Genomic DNA, 21,716 nt, shown 5'->3' on the forward strand with positions numbered 1-21,716 from the left:
TTATATCATATGTAACAGACTGCTTAAGCAGATCCCTTTGAATTGTGCAGATTCCAATAGCATTGGATATGGCAGCTCAATTTAGGGCAAGAGATGCAGATCTCTGGAAACGCATATGTGCTGACAAGTATATGAAATGTGCAGTTATTGAATGTTACGAGTCTTTCAAACATGTGTTGAATACACTAGTTGCTGGGGACAATGAGAAAAGGTAGGAGTTAGCAAAATTGCTTTTGATATACTTCCAAGAGGAAAAAAATTATCTTCATTTGAAGCATAAGCAAGAATTTCTTGAATTCATTTCTCCTTGATGATTCTTATACAGATTTAAATGTTTTTCTTGGCATAGCCTGCATTTTTTAAAAAATTCAATGCTAAGTAGTAAAAACTAGGTGATACCTATAACTAGTTCAAATTCATTTCTCAAGAAATGCTGTGTACCAAGTTATAATGCAAAATAAAGAGCATTAAATGGTAAATGCCATGATAATCAAATTTTAAATGCAAGGAATTTTCCTGTAGTAACCAGTCTTTGTATATGTGATGATATCTGGTCAACATTGCCCATTTTCAACAGAAAAAAAAACACATTCCAAAGAATTTTCTTGTATTTCTCAAATTCACTATTATGAATAAGAATCCTCCTCTGCTTGTAACTTTCATTTACTGAAATATACCTTATCATTTATTTTACTAGAATACAAATTCCTTTAATCTTGAGTATTAAATAAAAAATAGCTTTGTTTAGACATTTATTTTGCTTCTAGTGTCACTGCTCTAGTTTTAATTTTGTTTATTTCGATAACAGGATAATAGAAATAATCTTAGAGGAGGTTGAAGCAAATATCTCAAAAAATACACTTCTAGCCAACTTCAGAATGAGTGCTTTACCTACCATTTACAGAAAATTTGTGGAGCTCATTGAGATATTGGTGAGTATTGTCCAAAAGCACATCAATTTTTGTCTTTTTATAATAATATATCTTGTATCACTGTCAATGTAAGCATATCAAAAACAACTTTTCACTGCAGAAAAACAGTGAAGCATCTATGCGTGACAATGTAGTACTATTACTTCAAGATATGCTAGAAGTTGTAACTCGTGATATGATGGTTAATGAAATTAGGTAAGTGTTGTTCCTTGATTTGTTTAAGCCTTTAAGGCAGTTTATATAATAAAAATGGCAAGTTATTGGTTCTGATTCCTGCCACATGAATACATTGCAAATTGAAAGGTTAATTTACCAGCCATTGATTTAATTATTTCTTGCTTTTATTAGAGAGCTTTTAGAATCTAGTCAGGGAAAGCAAGAGGCAAACAATGGAAGGTATGACTCTGTAGATGCACCCCAAACAAATAGACAGTTGTTTGCGGGCACTAAACCTAAACCTGCAGTCATCTTTCCACCCCCAGCAACATCCCAGTGGATTGAACAGGTAAGCATCACTTCCCTTGTATGTCTTACCATTGCTTGTAATGTGAATTTGCATGTATATGAGAATAACAGTGTATGTTTTGTTTCATTTGTGGTTTGATCTCAGATAAAAAGGCTTTACTTGCTTTTAACAGTGAAGGAATCTGCCATGGACGTACCACTTAATCTTGAAGCACGTAGACGCATATCTTTTTTTGCAAACTCTTTATTTATGGATATGCCATATGCACCTACAGTTCGGAAAATGCTCTCTTTCAGGTCTTCACAATATCTTGTGTTTCTAATTAAATAGCATCAGTTTTTCTGTACTTGTAAAACTACCCATTTGCAATTCCTATGAGTAGGACATGTCTTCATGAATATATAAGGGTCCTCTTATGCTCTGTTTGTTGTCAGTTAGTTGTTTGCAATGCTTACAAGGACTATCTTACCAACTTGGCCCTTTAGTATAATTCTTTTAGAAGCCATGGTTAAGTTTACCTTTGACAGAATTCAGACATTCAAACTTTTAAATTATCTTTGGACCTCTTAAAGAAATAAATTCTGGAAGTAACCATTAGCAGATTTTAGTTATTTAGCAAGTCCATCCATGGGACATTGACAACATCCAGAATCAATAAATTTAATCTAGCCTATGCTCACTGTGGGATGTGCATTGTAGACTAATGCAAAAACACCTATTGTTTAATTTCTGAAATGCAATTTTTTTGCGGATTGGTTTCTCCAGAAATAAATACAAACATGAAAAAAATAAATACATAATTTTATGATAAATAAATGTGGAAACAACTGTGTTCATATCCTCTTTCTTTCCCATTTTTCAAAATTCTTAATCAGCATTAATAGTCTAGCTGTCTTTGTGGCATTCATGATACAACAAAACAAATTGCTTACTTAGAATTAAATTCTGAATGCATCACATTGGACCAACCTCTACGCTTTGGCAAAACATATTGATCTGGCAATATTACTGATGTTATCTTTAATTTTGGTATTTTTGGACAGTATTCTTACTCCATACTATAGTGAAGAGACAATTTATTCAAAAGGTGACCTTGAACTTGAAAATGAGGATGGAGTCTCAATTGTCTTTTACCTGCAAAAGATCTTTCCAGGTTTGGTTCATGTTTTGGTATCTTCCAGCATCATTTCACAAAGTTTAAAAATGTCTGGTGCCAATTTAAATGTATTGTTTTAAAGCAGATGAATGGAGTAACTTTATGGAGCGCTTAAATTGTAAAAGGGAAAGTGAAGTATGGGCAAGTGAAGAGAATGTGCTTCAACTTCGTCATTGGGCTTCGCTAAGAGGTCAAACGCTGTCTAGAACTGGTAAATATTGTGCATTACTTCTACAGTTCCTTGTTTTCCTATTCAATAAAGTAGTTTCAATTTAGCTTGATTTGGATACTACATTACCAAATAATTGCATGAATCTCTGCAGTCCGTGGCATGATGTATTATAGAAGAGCACTGAAGCTACAAGCATATCTTGATATGGCTTCAGAAAGTGGTACAAATGCTTGCCTTTTGTTTCAATTTACTAATCAAATTTTCCATGGTTTGGGGCTTCACATATTGTCCACATGCTTATTATGTTTGAAAGTTAATTTTTGTAGAGATTTTAGAAGGTTACAAGGCAACAGCTTTTCCAACTGACGACGATATAAAGAGCCAGAGGTCATTATATGCTCAATTAGAAGCTATGGCTGACATGAAATTCACTTATGTTGCTACCTGCCAAAACTATGGTATCCAAAAACAAATTGGAGATCGTCGAGCTACAGATATTTTAAATCTAATGGTTAAGTATGTAAAATGCTTTTACATGTCTTACCTGTGTACGCAGATTAATGGCATTAATTTTATTTTTTAATATTTAATTCTGAATTTTCACTTTTTAACTTGAACAATATTAGCTAACTGTTCTTCCATGCAGCAATCCTTCCTTGCGTGTGGCATATATCGATGAGGTTGAAGAGAGGGAAAAGAACAGTGTCAAAAAAGTGTACTATTCAGTATTGGTTAAAGCAGACAATAACCGTGATCAGGTATTGCCTATTGTACTGTAACTGAATTTTTATATAGCTGGAAAGAATCTAGATATTGCTTTTAATGATTCAATATTTTTTATTAAATAATATCTAAATGATCTTCAAAGTACAGGAAATATACCGCATTAAACTACCGGGACCAGCAAAACTGGGGGAGGGGAAACCAGAAAATCAGAACCATGCCATTATTTTTACACGTGGTGAAGCACTGCAGACTATTGACATGAATCAGGTAGTTATTTTAAAGTAAAAATGCTAAACAACCTAGTGGTTTAAATATACTAAGAAGATTGATATCTATTTTGTTGACGAATGCATGGATTTGATCTCTTTAAGGATAATTATTTGGAAGAAGCTCTTAAGATGCGTAATTTATTGGAAGAGTTCCATGAAGACCATGGTGTACACCCTCCAACAATTTTAGGTGTCCGTGAACACATTTTTACTGGAAGGTAACATGTGAACGCACACACAAATAGACATTTGCATTTCACGTCAACTACTGCATTTTGAAATGTTTTATTGGATATAAATATTTAAAAGATTACCAATTTGTTGATGTGCAGTGTATCCTCATTGGCTTGGTTTATGTCTAATCAAGAAACAAGTTTTGTTACAATTGGTCAGCGGGTTCTTGCTAGCCCTTTGAAGTAAGACATTCATCACTCCACTTTTTCTTGACTATAAGATACTTTCTAGACATCCGCATTTTACAAATTGTGGCTCATATGTTTCATCTAACATTGTGATTTCAATACCACAGGCCAAATCATACATATTCATCACTCCACATTTTATTGACTATAAGATACTTTCTAGACACCCCTTTTTAGTACTTTACAGACAGTGGTTTGTATGTTTCATCAAACATTTTGATTTCAATACCACAGGCTAGATTATCCACATTTTATATTTCAGTAATTGAAAGGGGCTATTTATTATATTCAGTATTTCCACAGCCATTATACTTATAAAGTTGTGGTGAAAACGTCTAGCATGTTGATTAGGTTAGGACCATAGCCATTGGTACAATATACTTTGGATGTCATTGAAAGGATAATTGCTTTGCCAAATCCCACTCCCTTATCTGTTATTGGAAATTTCACAATCAGGATGATTGTTACATTAAAGAACTGTACGAATTGATCTAGCCAATTATAGACTTCTGACTGTCCATGCCGAGTTCAAAAAAGTGTGTATTTTAATTAAAATACATGTCATTGTGCCACAATAGGGCCAACATAAATCATATGTACTTCATTAATTCCATACAGAATTTATACTTCCAATCACATCATTATGAAGTAAATATTGCTTATCAAAGTAAAATCATGTTGAAGAAATCCTTAAAAAGCGTGCAGAAATTAAATTCAACTATCATGTTAGAATTGGGTTATCTGAACTCACTCAAGGGAATAAACTTAAAAGGACATCTCATGATTCTAGCCATAATTTCCAACTATCATGTCAGAACAGGATTATGTCCAAACCAACAGGCATCTTTTAAGTGGTCATTTGATGTGCTTTAATAACATACAACTGAGAAAAGCAATGCATTACATGCCCTTTCCTCTCTTCAAGGTAAATCATGAATTATTTTTAAGCCAAGCAACTTAACAAAAGAGAGTCTTTTTATAAGCCATAACCCTCATATTAGATAAACCCTTACCTAGACAAGAAATTATATGCTCCCTTCCAGTTTTGGTGAATCATTGTTAATTGTTCTTGAACTGCGGAGTATTTTGTCCTTCATCTCTTCTAGCTGCTCTAGGTGTACTTTAGCCTATTTTGAGGTGTGCAAGTGCCTACTAAAACTTATTTTTTTATGTAAATTATTATATTCTTACTAAAAGCATTATTCAGTTCTGGTACTCTATTATTCTTGAATGCTTTTCATTTTTTGCATCACAATTTGATATGCCAAGACCTAATGAAAATTAGTCTTTACATGGAATTTGTGGAATAAGAAAATTTGTGTTGACAAAGCATAAAACTTGTGTGCTCTACTGTGTTTTGTCTTTCATTTCATTTGCTCAACAGTTATGCCAATTGCTTTAGCATTCTGCTTTACACTTCTATCATTATACAATCCCTCAAAAGAATGTGTATATCTACAAAATTGAAAATGATGTATACATCAAGAATCTTCAGCAAAACATTACAAAATTGATTTGATACCAAGATGTAGGGCCTTCCTCTGATCACGTGAGGTCTTGAATATTTTTATTACAGCTGACTTAATATGAAAAGATTTTCAACTGACCTTATCCAGGCTTCATAAGTTGCATTGCCCTTAGGAACAAGTTTGATAGTTTACACTTATCTCTTGTATCCCCTTCCATACCTTTCCATTTTCCCTATTGTTAATCATTATCAAGATTGACTTCCAATAGTTTTTGTCACTTTGTTGTGTTTAGTTATCTTCTAGAACTAGTTTTGCATTTCAAATTGTTTTTTTGTGCTTGAAATAAGTGGACAAGTAAATCTTCACCAGTAGATTGATTGTGTGGAAAGGGAGAGAAGGTTACTACTGCTTTTGGTAGCATTGTTACAAGCTGTCTGCCTATATTTGTACTCAACAAGATTCAAGGTTAAGGACAACAGTACTTGCACATGCACTTTACAAGAGTATGAGTGGAGACCAGCATTGCCCAACAATCACTATTTAGTATTTAGGACTCTAGAATCTAGACAGATTTGTAATCTCCCAGCTAAAACAAAAACAAATAAAAACTCACAAATACAATTCATGCAATCATTCCTCCGTATTCATATTCTCAATTTGATTTTCAGACACTGAAACTCAAGTTTTCTTTTAAAGATTTGTTAACTACTGAAACTACACTACCAATACAATCATTTGCAGTACAAGATAAGAATGGCAAATCATACCAAGAATCATTGCACAAGAACACAACTGTTGATGCTTTATTTCAGAGAAAATGTCAAATTACAATGTAAGCAGTACAGGGAGGACCACCTGTAGATCAATACCCTTCCATTGATTATTGAAGTTCTATTTGAAGGAGAAACGATTGTTAGCTAGGCCTCAATTGTTGGGTTTAATTATTTTATAACCATTCAATAACTTACACTACATCAGCTGACAGTTAAAATAACAGAATTAGGTTAGCATAACATTTTTTTAACATAACATTATAACATAGTCTACATTAGTCTCCCTGCCAAAAAAAAAGTTGGAGCCCCATCCAACAAAGCATATGAACAAAACAGAAACAATATCACAGAAGAGTTGGGGAAGAAGACATCATTGGAGGTATATTGATTCTAATTGATTCAATTGATTCTAAAGAAATTATACTAACAAGTCACAACTGCTCGACTACAGCCCATAATTTGAAGACCTCTTCTGTATGCTGCTTCAGTTGGTGTGTAGTCACGATTTCCCATTCTTAGGAGCTCCTAATCATATGGACAGTCTTCTAAAGCTTTTCCTCAACACAGTCCCTCTTTGCTGCGTCTCTGCTAGTTTCCACTTCCCTCTCTGATTCTGTAAGCTTGGTAGAATGAGCCTCAATGAGCTAAGGATGTTGGGCCAACTGTTCCTGAAACCTAGTCTTTTGTTGTTCTACCTCATTCTGCAAGTTTTCTTAGAAATGGTAATTTTGGTTGTTTATTTGGATGCACAATGTTGCACTCACATGGCATTTTGCAACATGAGGTGTTGATACCTAAAATGATGTTCAATTACATACAATGCTTCAATAGTTCAACCAACTACAACAAGAACAACAAGACGAGCTCTGACTACCAACCATTAGTCTAACATTTCTGGCATATCCTTCTCTGGCCAACCTTGCTTTCTGAAAGTCCTTACAAACTCTGTGGCAATCCTCCTCCATAAACTTCTTAATACAGGCTGCATCCTCCAAGGTTAGTAGAGAATGTGAAGAGTCCACCTTCTAGATTGTGTTTACTTCATCAACTACGACTTGGGCCATCAAACCCATACTGTGTAGAAATTGTTGCAAAATTCCAAAAAGAATCTGCAAGGTTCGACAAAGGAAATCACACTAAAATAGAATCTCTTAGGAGGCAAATATGAACTACTTTTACCAAAGAGTGTATGTGCAGTTAAAGAGGTAAACATCTTCCCAAATTGGTGCAGCTCCAGCTATAGAACTGGTGCATGCTCCACTTGTTGGAGTGTCCCATTGAATTTGTTGTCGTTGAAAGAGTAGATAAGGTGCGAGTAGGTATGAGGTATATCCAACGTGTTCATGGGAGCACCCACCTAATCCAACTGTTCCACTTCATTTGATGTTGAAAGATGGGTGAGGGGAATACAGCAAAGAGTGATTCCTTGGTTGCCCTCCTTTGACTCACTTTCTTCTTCCTAAATAACCACATTATCCTCCTCTGCAGTTGTCTCCTCTAGCACCTTTTTTTGTATTAAAGATAGTATGTCAAAATTGATTACAAAATACTTGGAAATTCAGTCTTCACAGTGACCTGTAGTAGACCACGCAGAGTCACAACAAAAGGAAGACCACGAAAGGTCACTAACTTGCAGTTAACATACAGATTTCTGATCATAACTTAGATCCTCAAAATCATATCAAAAACCTATATCTATGCCTAGAATCAGTCATTACAGCCATATACATATATTTATTTAATAAAGAGACTTTTAGAAATTCATAATATCACTGTATTCATCAAGATCTTTCCATCCAATAGGTGGATTGATATCTGAAATCTTACCATTGGACCTCACAACCTCAACTGTGAAGTCATCTCCTTTTTTGATATGGAACATTGGTCCCTCCTGAAATCCTATGTCCTCCCCCAATGTCTCAGCTGAATAATTCCAATTGTACTTCTGGAATTCCAAATATCCTTCCAAAAAAAGGATAGTCTGATTTGTTAAACGGTCATTGCTGTCCATATTTAATTTCAGATCTATTAACTTCCATTGTGTCTTCTTTCAGCAATTTGACGAACTCGCCTTTGGATACTTCCATTGTCAATGTGATCTGCATCGAAAACATCATGGAACATTAGTCTTTTAATAGACTCAGTAAGTGTCCTCCTTGTACCTTGGACTTTTCCCTCATTACTAGATTTCCAAAGAATTCATAAAGTTTCAGTAGATAACAAAAGCCAAAATAAATTGCAAGATTTATCCAATTCATTTACAGGAACCAACAAGAATTTCTTTCCAATTAATCCAACCTTTATCACCCCAACCCCCCAAGTTAGCACAAAACAAATTGCATATCTCTTAGCAAAGAAACAATAAAAAATGTGTCTAACAGTTTCAAGCTTCTTGCATATATTACATACATCCAGACTAGAGGTCACATTGCAAGGTAATTTCTGAAGAATGAGAAGCCATTTAAAACATGCCTTTTTTTGGCTCAAGAACACTTGACTATAAACAATTAAACATATCAGACCACTGTTTATTAGACAATGCAAGATTCTAGCAATTATTAAGATAGGCTGTCATACAGTTAGTACCATTTAGAGTTTTATACACATTTTTAGCTTTCACTTTCTGAAGATCAGACCCATCAGCCCATTTAAGAAAGTCTGCAATATCAATATCAAGAACACGCAGTATAGAAAAATGGAGGATTCTGCAAACCTCCTAAAGTATATAGTGTGTCCTCTAGATAGTTGAAGGCAAATCAAATTCGGTAATTAGTGAGGCCCATTACATAGAATATCCTTAAAGCAATTCACACCTTTCATGGAAAAACCTCTAGCTGAACATCCTTGCAATAATGCAAGGGGTTTACCATTATGTTCAAGGTTCCAACAAATTGACCTAAAGGAGAATATTTTGTTATTGCCACAGTCCATAAGATCACCATTTTTTATTTTGCTTTTGACAATCTCCCATGCTTTCCACAGGGTCTTAAAGACATTAGATCCTACAAGGGTTACAGAGAATTTGTTAATCAAGAGGTCACAGAAGGGAAGCTGCTTCCACGCTTTAGCATGTCTAGGTACACCTAGCTGAATATTGTTTCTCACAAGAACTTTCCATGGTTCATTTCCCTTTAAGTCTTAAAGATCCATTAACAACTAATGCTATGCCATTTTTCCTTGAGTCTTTTAAACCTATACCACCTTGAGTCTTGTCCAAATAGCACCATTCCCATTTAACTGGGTGCTTTTTCTTTTTTCCTTTTCCATCAGACCACAGAAAATGCCTGATTCTTTTTTGAATTTCATTGACTTGATAGTTGTTAAATAACCAAATTGAGGAGTAATATATATTATAAACTATATGATGAAAGGATCTTTTGACATATTTGGATTCTACCTACTAGGAACAGACAAATATTTCTTATTCTAATTATCAAGATTTTTCTCAATTTTTCCTTTAATCCATACCCACATATCTTTTAAGCATGGGTTTACTGCAACGGGAATTCCCAAATATCTGACCTACTTGTTGGGACCTCACCATTGGAATTCATATTTAGAGAACCACTCAAGGGAGGTGTCCTTCCAACCAAGCATTATAGATTTAGAAGTAGACACTTTTCCTCCTGAGGCATTACAAAAGAGGTTCAATCTTTGAATAATATTATCAACATTGTCTTCTTCAAGCTCAACAAACAGTGCAGTATCACATGCAAATTGAATGTTTAAGAGGTCTTCATTATTAGGGAGGGATAAACCTCTTATCTTGGGGGTCAAATATGATTCTCTCAATAGATAGAATATAGCATCAGTTGCAATAACAAATAGTGCAGGGGCAAGAGGACATCCCTGCCTTATTGATCTCTCTAATGAGAATTGGTCAGAAAGAGATTCATTAACATCTACTTGCGCTATTGCATCTTTCAATAGAGTTTTAACCATCTAGCAAAATTTATTAGGGAATCCAAAGGCTTCAAGGGTCATCTAGAGAAAAGACCATTCCACCCTTTCATAAGCTTTTTTAAAGCCTAGAAGGATCATGGCAGAGTTTTGATTGGAAGGTTCTCTAAAATATATCTACCTTTTATGAAACCAGTTAAGTGAAGTATATCTACTAAACTCTGGGCTAATATCTTAGCAAGGATATTGTATGACACATTGAGCAAGGTAATGGGTCTCCAATTTTTTCATTAGAGACTTATCAACTTCTTTAGGCAACAACTTGATAGTTCATAGTACCTTTATTAATGCAACTGCCTAGTGAGCCCCTATCAATTGCTTCTTCATAGACTTGAAGCAAGTCCTCACTCACCCATTCCATATTTCTCTTATTAAATTCCATAGGCAGGCCATCAGCTCATGGAGCTTTATCATTGTTTAGAACCTTAATAACCTTAATAACTTCCTCTTTGGAAATCCATCTATCCAACCTGATTGCATTTTCTTGGGATTTTTTTTTTGGAATGAGTTTCTTGCAGAAGTTTCTAGCATTCTAACCCTGCAACCTATCACCCTCGGAGGTAAACAAGTTCTTGTAGAAGTAAAAGAATTGACCTTTTACCTCTTCTGGGTCACTCAGGAGATTATTTTATGACCAGACATTACCATTTTTTTCTTTAGCCCCTTTCTCTTTGAAAAATCTAAACAAAAATTTTGAACCTTTATCTCCATTATTCAACCAATTCATCTTTGCTCTTACCCTAAGACTCTGTGTCTTAGTAGCATGTGGGTTCCTTAAGGAGTTTTTAACAAGGATTAATTCCTCAATTAGTTCTATGTTCTTTGGGTTGCTCTAAAGATTCGTTTCTAATTTTTGAAGTTGTTTTCAGTCTTCCTATTATCCATGGCTCTTTCTTGCCAATGGTTTGGTATATAATTGCCCAGCCTTTAACATTATTTTCCCATTTCTCCATGGCAGATTTGTCTCTTAACATCTACCTATTAATCTCTCTAAGAGTGTAAATAGCATCATTACAATCTTCATCCTTTAATAGGTTAGTATTTAGGATGAATTTGTCATTCTTATTCTCATTGGTTCTCTCATTAGCAATCAAGATTTTTATCTTGATAGGATGATGATCGGATAAAGAGCAGGCTTAGACTCTCCCCCTAGTACCATCTTCAGTTTGGTCAAAGTTGAAGAAATCCCTGTTGGCATAGAATCTATCCAATCTATAGTAAATTATTTTATTCCCCTTTTGGGAATTATACCATGTATACCAAATATTCTTGTTTTATCTTTTCATTCCTTCAAGAGGGTCAAATAAGTTAAGCTTTTTCTTCATCTTGTACCAAAAATACCTCTCATTACCTTTCCATTCCATGTCTATACCTCTAGTTTTGCCTTCATTGTTTTCAATCATGTTAAAATCTCTCCCCCTACAATGCAGCAGAGACCTTGAAGGTTACTCATCCATTTCCATAGCTCTATTCTATCCCCATACTCATTGTGAGTATATAGTTAAGCATATATCAAATTTATTGTTCTCCTTTTCTATACTCATTGTGAGTATAGAGTTAAGCATATACCAAATTTTATTGTTCTCCTTTTCTTTGATAACCCAAACTGCTTTATTGCATGGATAAACACCATAATCAATCACATATTTAGCTATTTGTTAGATTGAAGGATGTTTGGTATGTTTAGGCCCCTAATATCCCAGGAAGAGCAATTAAAGATCATCAATACTTATCGTAGGGAGGTGTCCATAGAGTTCCTAGACCTATCAAAGCATTTAGGAAGTCTATCCTCAATCTCTTTCCTCTTGGGGCAGGATTCTGACTCTTCCTTGCTCCTCGTTTTCCTCATATTCTTAGTAATTTTTATCCAACCACTCCCTATGGATATAGCTTTTTCCTCACATGATAGTTTATTACCCTTAGGAAGGGGTGACACTACAAATTCAGGTTTCAAGCTCCCTGCTCCGTTCGCTTCACTATCAAAAGACTCTATAACCACAGCTGTTTTCATCATAAGGAATCAGTTTGTCTACCACCAACTTCTGGGCTTTACTTTCCTTTCCAAGAAAGGTATTAACCAGGGAGATCAACAAAAGGTTGCATGCAATGTCATATTTTGCATTATTCTGATTATTGCCCCAATCATTATTGTTATTAATATTAGCATCCATTTGCAAGCTAGCACCAAGACATGGGTATCATTTTGTCCATGTTTGGAATTAGGCACCTAGTGCAAAATGATGCTGTCTCTTTGCTATGCTCATGTCTAGTCTTATTAGTATTTGTCAAGTTAGTTGAGGTCTACAGGTTCCTAAGAACTTTATCTTTAGCCTCAATCTCAGAAACAATATTCTTCACTTGCAGAAAACAACATTGGTCAAGTGTTGTGGGTTCTTTCCATCATTTTTTACAGAGTCAAATATCATCATTTTATTTTCACATTTATTAAGGGCCTCCTCTTTAAGTAGGGGTTCTGTGTCCCCTGCATGAGCCTTCACACTATTGTATTCTTCATGTGTTTAATATTGTTCTCGGCAATAAACTGTCTAATCTTATCTTGTCCTGCACCACTCAGTGGCATTTATCCATAGGAGGTGGAGCATTATCTCCCAAGTCGGTAGCTTGGATCACACCATTTTGAATATCTAATTTTTCCTTCAGTTTTGATTGAGTCCACTATTGTTAATAGTCCAAACATTTTGAGTATTCCATTTTTCCTTCGTTCTTGAGTGTGTTCACTATTGTTAACAGACATAGGGTTAATAGTAGCTTCCTTTGTCAATGGAATGCTTTTTCTTGCTTTTTCAACATTGCAAGCTAGAACAAGGTTATTACCTTTAGAACTAACTCCATCTTATTACTAATATCTAGTTTTTCTACTAAACAAAAAGATCTGACAAATAGTTAGAGACAGTTTCAACATTTACCACTTCTTCAAAATGAAAAACAGGGATAGGGATAGAAGGATTCTGGCTACTATCATGGTTAATGGGTAAGCTCTCAAAATTAGGACAGTATGGGGACGCAGGGATAAGAGATGTCGAACATTTTTTTCTAGGACTAGGGAGCCTAGAAGGGTTTAGACTCTAAAGACAAAACTTCCCCCAAGCTAGACAAGGCATCACCACTGATAACAGAGCCTAAGTTTCTGAAACCAACAAACTCTCCAGGCAAGCCATCAGAGTCCACTTTGTCTACAGAAGCCTCAGAAATAGATTTAGCACTAACTCCCGTTTCAATACCATTCTCCTTTTCAATAGCATTCTTAGGAACATCATTAACTGTAATTTGTTTAGCTTTAGGGTTTCCTAATTTGCTTCTAATAATAGGCCAACTTCTCCTAACGTGCCCTTCTCTCCTGCAAAGGAAGCAATCATTAAGGCCTCCAACAATTTCTATATTGCAGGATGAATTTTTTCTTCCCAAATCAATGTCTATCACCTCAGGGATTTCAATTCTTCGAGACAACAAGACAAGAACACTCGCATCCATATGGAGAAGAGTGGCCTTAGTCTCCTTAATCCTCAATACATTTCCAATTGGGGAAAGCAGTTGTAGCAAGAATGCCCACAATAGGGGAGGTGCATTTTTTTCGGTTACCCATCTAGGTTAAGAAAGTGAGAGCACCTCCTCATTTAGGGCTTCTAGTGACTAGTTTAGGACACAAAACATACAGTTTCCAATACTCCAATATTGTTTACTAACAACTTTTTCTTGCATACTATGATACTTAAAGAAAATTAGAAATAATCCTCGTTGAATCATTCTGCAAAATGAAATCTTTAACACTAGTTTTTTAAACCAGACATTATTTATGATTTATCCATTCATCTAAGAATCTCCTAACAGGCACCTTATTACAGTCAAGTTCAGCGAGGAAAAAATTAACATGCTTCAATCTATTCTCTTTCTAGGGCCTACAAGAGCACACTTACCATTTCGTCCACAATCCAGCCCTCCTCTATTGCCTTTGCCATCCTCTTGGGCAATGAATTTTGCAGAGGGTGAAATGTTTTCTTCTGCAACTATGTCAGGGAAGGACTTTTCATTTCCTTTAACTCTAGATGACTCTTCTAGGTCATCGAGAGGCTAGTCAAGCATTTCCATTAATTAGACTTGTACAATCAGTTTGTTATGCTAGGGCATAATAAATGCATACATATGGGAAAAAAAGCAAAGAGAAACGTGGGAGAAAGATCCAAAATAAACCAAACCAGCAAATGAGAGAAAGTTCCTGAAGGAGCAAGGAGGGCACCGAACAGGAAGTGCTGCAAAACCTCATTGGAGGAGACCCAAGGCCTCCACCACTACAACGCGCTCGTGAAAGCCTCCACTCCTCTACTTCTCTGTCACTAGATTAATATCCTCTAGCATCTTTTTGCATTTATGATAGTATTTTAGTTGTCTTTTGTATCTTCCTCTTAGCCCTTGACATCTACAAGCTATGCAACCAGTAAATTCCATCTAGAGATATCTACATGAGCAGGTTGGGCCATAGGTAGTATATGCTCAGATGTTGTCATCAAGTGTTGCTTGATGTAGACTATGTATAAGAATAGTCTGATGATGTGTTAATTCATATGAAATTCCTTTTACTACAAGGGAAGTAATTCATGAATCCAAGTAGAGAACTCTCCCCAATTGTAGACTTGCCCCCTACTCAGCCCAGTCATATAATTTCTCATCCATACTGCAATGTCAAAGGCACACATAGCACCAATCAACCTACGATGAATAAAATCCATTAAACATCATACTTCTGTGAAAAGGCACTCATTTGTCAACCCTTTATCTCCCTTGGGCCACATTCTCACCACCCCCAAACTGGGAAAGTGTGGCTTACATAAGGTATGAACAACAAAACTGTTTTCCCTTTGGTTTGATTTTGTTACTAAGCTTATGTACTAACAGTCCAGTAAAGGGTACCTGAATAGTCTAGAAAAATCAGTGAGTGTGGAGGTGAATTGGACTTCTCGGTCCATGTACTAGTAACTATACAAATGGTTCCTGCGTATCTCTGTTATAGCAAGATGCCATTCAGAACAAATAAGGTTTGAACTTTGAAGTCTCCCACACTGAAGGGCAACATTCAACTTTCAAGTAATGCTCATCCAGTTTGTTTGCCCACCAAACTCTTGACTATGTTGCCATTAAAGTCTCCAAGGAAGAGTTTTAATTGTTGGCAGTGTTTTTTTTTCAAATCAGATTTTGCCCTTGGCATCACATGTGTAGGCGAGAGTATAGTAATATTCTTGGAAAAGGAATTGTAGCTTGTGCTGGAAGAAGCCAACTTTCATGAGTTGTGCCCTACTTCCCAAAGACCTTGTCAAAGGTTGCTTTCCAAATTTTTGGCATTAATGTTGAGAACAAAGTGCCTACCTACACTTTAATTTTTCCCTTTTCAATGATATACTTGCTGAAACCATTATTTGGCCTCCTGCCCTCAGTTCATCAATTTTGAAGGCTTCAACAGAACCCTAGAGGTGCTGATTGGATTTCTTTATTAAGATTAACTCTACAAGATTTCTTGAGTAATGTTTAGCTAGAAATAAGCAATTGAATTTAATAGTAACCTAAACTTTCTATTCGCTATATCTACGGTTATGTTGGTGGTGTGCAGAATAGAGATGCCACTGTTTGTACAATTTTATCAGTTGTTGAAGATCATAAAAACGTAAATTCACCTCCAGCTATGAATGACTTGAACACATTGCTCCTCTCTATCAAAAGGTTGTAGTTTCTCAACTGGAACCCACAGTACCCTCATAACAAGTTGTATCATGCATAAACTCATAAAGCCATGTGTTGGGTGCCAAAATCACTGCTCACACTCCTAGAGGGATCAATCCACTTCAAGGCCAAGGTTATGTTATTCCTGAAGATGGATAGACCAACTCATCAACAAAAGGTGAGTGATGACAGCTCAATTGATGAGAATGGATAATCCATACTTCACTTTGGGCTAAACTGGACCTTGGAGAGTGTTCATAGAGGTAATCTTTAACAAGATTTAATTGCAATTGAAGCTAGATAAATTGAAACAACAAAGGAGCATCCAATGTATGCCTGGTCCAAAAAGCTATCACTAAAACCAAGAACTAGCCTACTATACATATAGCCTCAATTAAGTTGACAAAGACATCATTGCATAACTGCAAGATGTGGACATGCAGGACAAGATTCTCTAAGATAAAATATTCTACGCTCACTACAGATGCTTACCTTGTTAGAATTACTGAACCATAAGTGCAATCAAACTACTTTTCCCTACTCCTAAATTACTTGTTAAAGATATTGTTCATTTTTAGGTGCATAGAGGGTCAAATTCTTCCAAGATTAGTTCTTATATTGGCTTACAGTGTCACAATTACTAGAAGACACAACACAGAGAAGTGACAAAAGAGAGATAATATCAATAATTAAATATTATCAATAATCCCTCTCCAAACTCCAAAAATCCATATCGAATATTGAAAAGAGTCAAAAGACCATTACAAAGAATGTTTTAGAATGCTGTGGCATTCATCTAACCTCTATTATATTCATACTAGCAAATGTGCCAACAGAAAAATCTTAGCTATATTTTAGTGTTAGTAATTACAAGTTGAAGGCAGATATAGCTGCATGAACCATTGGTATAAACTACCTGTTCTCTTTTCTTTGGACATTAGTGTTTGCATTTTTATGATACTCATGTAGTATCCTTAACATTGGGTGCCTGCTCAATACATGGGTTAATATGAGTAAGACAGTTACCTCCATCCTCTTTGCTTAAGGTCTACTCCATACAATGTGACTGGAGATTGATTAACAATTCACCTTCAATTCAAATCTTGTCCTGTAATGTTCTCAGGGTATCTATTAAGAAATTTAGGACTATCGCCAGCCCTGTGCCCATTTCATAAAGATACATGATCATGAGAATTATATTTGTTGGTACAGTTGCCCTTGTATGTCATCTCTTTGACTAAGAGATAGCAATTATTATTTATGGGATGAATAATATCCACTATTCTGGTTAGCGAGATGTTATCAGTGCGTGTTGCTGACATGCCTTCTCTTACCAACATTTGACCTTTAAATATATTGCTTGCTCCTTTTGGTGTTCGTGTCTTAACTCTTACCAGCATTATACTGATTCCCTTTATGTTTTGGTGAATAGTTACTAGTGATCTTATGGAAAAATCAAAATATTGAGACCCCCAATTTGATTTCCTACCTGTTGCCATTGATTCCCTTTATGTTTGCACAATTTCTCTTGCTAAAAAAATTCATTCAACTTCTAAATCTTGATTTCTTCCCAATATTTATGCAGGGTACGTTTCCATTATGGCCATCCTGACGTCTTTGATAGGATATTCCATATCACGCGAGGAGGCATAAGTAAGGCATCACGTGTCATTAACTTGAGTGAGGACATCTTTGCAGGTAATTCCCTAGCCTATAGAACCTTTTGCTGCAAATTCTTACAGAGGCATTCTGCTTTTATTATAAAGAATTTCTACACACTCATTATAAGATTTGGTCTAATCAGGCTTCAACTCCACCCTAAGACAAGGCAATGTCACTCACCATGAATATATTCAAGTGGGAAAAGGTCGAGATGTGGGACTAAATCAAATCTCACTCTTTGAAGCAAAGGTAGCCTGTGGCAATGGGGAGCAGGCATTAAGTCGAGATATTTACCGACTAGGGCATCGGTTTGACTTCTTCCGGATGCTGTCATGCTATTACACAACTGTTGGGTATTATGTCAGTACAATGGTAAGTAAATCTTACAAATTCTCTGATTTAGTGTGATGAAAGTTTCAACAATCATGAGTGGTTTGACTTCCAGCTGCTACATTATTTTTCTTTGACTAACAAAGAGAAGAAGAACAACAATATTTGATTCAGTAAGACTGAATAATATAAGTATTTGTGTTGTTAATATAACAAGTTTCTCTGAATTATGCAGTTGGTTGTGATCACTGTGTATGCATTTCTATATGGGCGTCTCTACTTGGCACTAAGTGGGTTAGAAAAGTCACTGCTAAAAAAAGCAGAAGTCAATGAAAATTATCCTCTCGAGGCAGCTCTTGCGTCACAATCTCTAGTTCAGATAGGCATATTGATGTCTTTACCAATGGTTATGGAGATTGGCTTAGAAAGAGGCTTCCGGTCTTCAATTGGCGATTTCATTATCATGCAACTTCAGCTTGCCTCTTTCTTTTTCACATTCTCTCTGGGAACAAAAACTCATTATTTTGGGCGGACAATTTTGCATGGTGGTGCAAAGTACAGGGCCACTGGACGAGGTTTTGTGGTGCGACATGAAAAATTTGCAGAAAATTATAGGCTTTATTCAAGAAGCCATTTTACAAAAGGGCTGGAGCTGATGATGCTTCTGTTTGTGTACAACATTTATGGTGCAGCAACAAAAGATTCTTTAGCTTATCTGTTTATAAACATTTCAATGTGGTTCCTGGTAGCAGCATGGTTATTTGCTCCATTCTTGTTTAACCCATCAGGGTTTGAATGGCAAAAGATTGTTGATGATTGGGAAGATTGGAGCAAATGGATAAGCAGCTGGGGTGGTATTGGTGTGCCTGCAAATAAAAGCTGGGAATCTTGGTGGGATGAGGAACAGGAGCATCTTCGGTATACCAGATTTCTTGGACGAATATTAGAGATTGTTCTTTCCTTCAGATTCTTTATATACCAATATGGTTTGGTGTACAATTTAAAAATAGCAAATGGAAATCAAAACATAATTGTAAGCACTCACCTGTTACTCTTTTTCATTTTCCTTTTCCTTCTTTGTATTCAACCAATCGTTGATTCTTTCCACTAAATTTGACGTCAAACATTTTATCACCAGGTGTATGGCCTATCATGGCTTGTTATTGTAGTCGTACTGCTGATTTTAAAGGTAGGCTTTTGGGCAACATTTTCCTATCATCAAAAGAATTTCTCCGCCTAATATACATAAAAAATACATTCTGATCAGGGTAAACAGAATGATACAATGATGGATGAATCATCTATTTTGCAGGTGGTGTCCATGGGACGAAAAAAGTTCAGTGCAGATTTTCAGTTAATGTTCAGATTACTCAAACTACTCCTCTTCTTCGGAACCATTGCAATCATTGTAATACTATTTACTCTCCTTAACCTCTCCGTAGGGGATCTATTCGCCAGTATTTTAGCCTTCATGCCAACAGGGTGGGCATTGCTTCAGGTAACTTAACTCATGGATTGTCATGCAACAAATAATGAAGATTTCAGTGACATAAAAAAAATGTAAGACCTAACTTGTGGTGAATTTTATTCGTGCAGATTGCTCAGGGATGCAGACCAGTGGTGGTGAAGATTGGTTACTGGGAATCAGTAAAGTCCCTTGCAAGAGCCTATGATTATGTGATGGGGTTGGTCATTTTCTTACCTGTTGCAGCACTTGCATGGTTCCCCTTTGTTTCTGAGTTCCAGACTCGCCTGCTCTTCAATCAAGCTTTCAGCAGAGGTTTGCAGATCTCCCGGATATTGGCGGGTGGAAAGAAGCAAAATTAAACCATTCATTATAGCAATGTCGTAAAGTTGCTACTTTTTTTATTTCTTTTCTGATTTTTAATTTCTTCGGAATGTCCCTATTGCAATAGAGACGAGACATTTTACTCCGCATTATTGTCCAAGTCTTGGTGGATTATTTTTTTTCCTAAAATCTTCCTCCAACTTTTTGGTAGTGGCTTGGGCTAAATCAATGTAACGAAGACATCATCACCTTGGTGGTTTCAGTATTGTTAGGTGAAATTGAGTCCTTTGATTTTCTATTTTTTATTTTTTTGGCTAAATCAGTTTATGATCATAATGACATCAAGATTTTGCAAGTACTAACTACAAATGATATGAATTCATTCGTTCTTTGGATTCGTGCTAGTGTGTTAATTCTTTTGGGGTTCTTCCTTTTTATTCCCCTATGGCTAGCTATATTATTACTATTTTTAAATGTTTTTCTTGTTGGTTCGATGTTTTAAACATAAGGGAACACGTGACACGAAGCTTTATAAGATTGGCCAACCTACTTTATAATCTGTTGTTTTATTCATTTTTTGTCTTTATGTTAAAAAATTGTTGTCATTGCCTATGATGCTAACTCTGTTCATACTATGAGCTAAAAAGACAAGAATCAATGTGTTAAAAGAGTATACCTACCAGTCCATGTTATCTTTCCATGTTTCTATGCATCTAATTTCGTAAGATAGAATCAAAATGTCAAAATGTAATATCTGAAAATGATTAATATGTGATTTGTGGTTATGAGTAGTGTTTTTGTGAGAACATTTATTAATAATGTAGAAAGGTAGTAAAAATTATTTTCAAAGTTTTTGGAAATATAGTTATGAGTATTACATACCAAATATTATAAAAGTAATAGTATTGTAGACACCTAAAATTGTCATGTCTAATTTTATTTATTTAATTATTTTATCTTAAGTCTTCTATTAATTAAATAAATATTTATTTATTTAATTAATTCATTTATCCTCTTCTAAACCTTTCCTCATTTAAATAAATACTTTTATTTATTTAAATTGTCATTTTCTTAAATTAAATAAATATTTTATTTATTTAATTGATCCTACTTCATCTATTAATTAAATAAATCTTTATTTAATTAATTAATTCATTAGCCTTTTCTATCCATGACACATGTCATTCATCTCTTAATTTTTCTCTTACCTACCCTTTTTATCATTTAATTATTTCCTCTACCTACCCTTTAATCTCAGCGGACCATTTATCTTTACACCTCTTAATCTTATCCCTCCATTTCTTACAGTCTTCTCTATATAAGAGGATGTTTCCTTCATTATCAACCCTAATCATCTAATAGTCTAATTGATCTTATGCAATCAAGCCTTCTTGCGACCAAACTATCAACCACATTTCCGATCTTTGTTGGGCTCTTTTGCATACATAAAATCTGAGAACAAATATATCAAACAAGATCAATGGAGACTAAAACCTTACTAGACATGTGAATGGTTTATTTGGTTTATTTTGTTTATTTGCATGGTCTTAGGTATCTTCATTTGTGTATGGTGGATTGCTTTCATTGTTAGGCTAGGGTTTTGTAGTTGGATCCTTGTTAGTCTTTCAATATTGTTTTTTTCACTATCCATTTTCACCGTATACAAGTATATGATAGAAGGTTTACAAAAAAATGTAGTTTATTGCTATATACAAAATTAAAATACTAAGTGTATGAAATTCCACTAGGAGAAAAGGGGTTAGATGATCTAGGAAATATTCATTGAAGGGATAGTCAACTAATTGACCAAATGAAAGGTTTACAAAAGGGAGGATCATGGACCAACCAATTATCCTACAT

General features: G+C 35.2%; 1 protein-coding gene and 1 long non-coding RNA gene across 3 annotated transcripts in view; one reads left to right on the forward strand and one right to left on the reverse strand.

The window, feature by feature from the left end:
* Nucleotides 1–20,253, forward strand: part of LOC131063857 (callose synthase 5) — a 29,574-nt gene extending 9,321 nt beyond the window's left edge. The window contains exons 25-43 of the mRNA XM_057997813.2: nt 51–211; nt 809–932; nt 1,033–1,127; nt 1,281–1,437; nt 1,543–1,694; nt 2,442–2,551; nt 2,640–2,765; nt 2,878–2,946; nt 3,053–3,242; nt 3,373–3,484; nt 3,600–3,719; nt 3,824–3,939; nt 4,054–4,137; nt 17,661–17,773; nt 17,880–18,109; nt 18,303–19,100; nt 19,206–19,256; nt 19,380–19,565; nt 19,664–20,253. Of these exons, the coding sequence (XP_057853796.2) occupies nt 51–211; nt 809–932; nt 1,033–1,127; nt 1,281–1,437; nt 1,543–1,694; nt 2,442–2,551; nt 2,640–2,765; nt 2,878–2,946; nt 3,053–3,242; nt 3,373–3,484; nt 3,600–3,719; nt 3,824–3,939; nt 4,054–4,137; nt 17,661–17,773; nt 17,880–18,109; nt 18,303–19,100; nt 19,206–19,256; nt 19,380–19,565; nt 19,664–19,894 (3,225 nt within the window). The 3' untranslated portion in view covers nt 19,895–20,253. The remainder of the gene's footprint in view (nt 1–50; nt 212–808; nt 933–1,032; nt 1,128–1,280; nt 1,438–1,542; nt 1,695–2,441; nt 2,552–2,639; nt 2,766–2,877; nt 2,947–3,052; nt 3,243–3,372; nt 3,485–3,599; nt 3,720–3,823; nt 3,940–4,053; nt 4,138–17,660; nt 17,774–17,879; nt 18,110–18,302; nt 19,101–19,205; nt 19,257–19,379; nt 19,566–19,663) is intronic.
* Nucleotides 58–19,908, reverse strand: LOC131063858 (uncharacterized). Of its 2 annotated transcripts, none has more exons than XR_009359070.1 (3): nt 19,770–19,908; nt 8,213–8,484; nt 58–192 (listed from the first exon to the last, which is right to left on the reverse strand). It is a non-coding gene; the product is annotated as an uncharacterized LOC131063858 (long non-coding RNA). The 2 variants fall into 2 exon arrangements; XR_009111174.2 differs by lacking the exon at nt 58–192 and adding an exon at nt 6,394–7,960.
* Nucleotides 20,254–21,716: the final 1,463 nt, after the last annotated feature.

This window comes from Cryptomeria japonica, chromosome 10 (genome assembly GCF_030272615.1).
Source record: "Cryptomeria japonica chromosome 10, Sugi_1.0, whole genome shotgun sequence".
Taxonomy (NCBI): domain Eukaryota; kingdom Viridiplantae; phylum Streptophyta; class Pinopsida; order Cupressales; family Cupressaceae; genus Cryptomeria; species Cryptomeria japonica.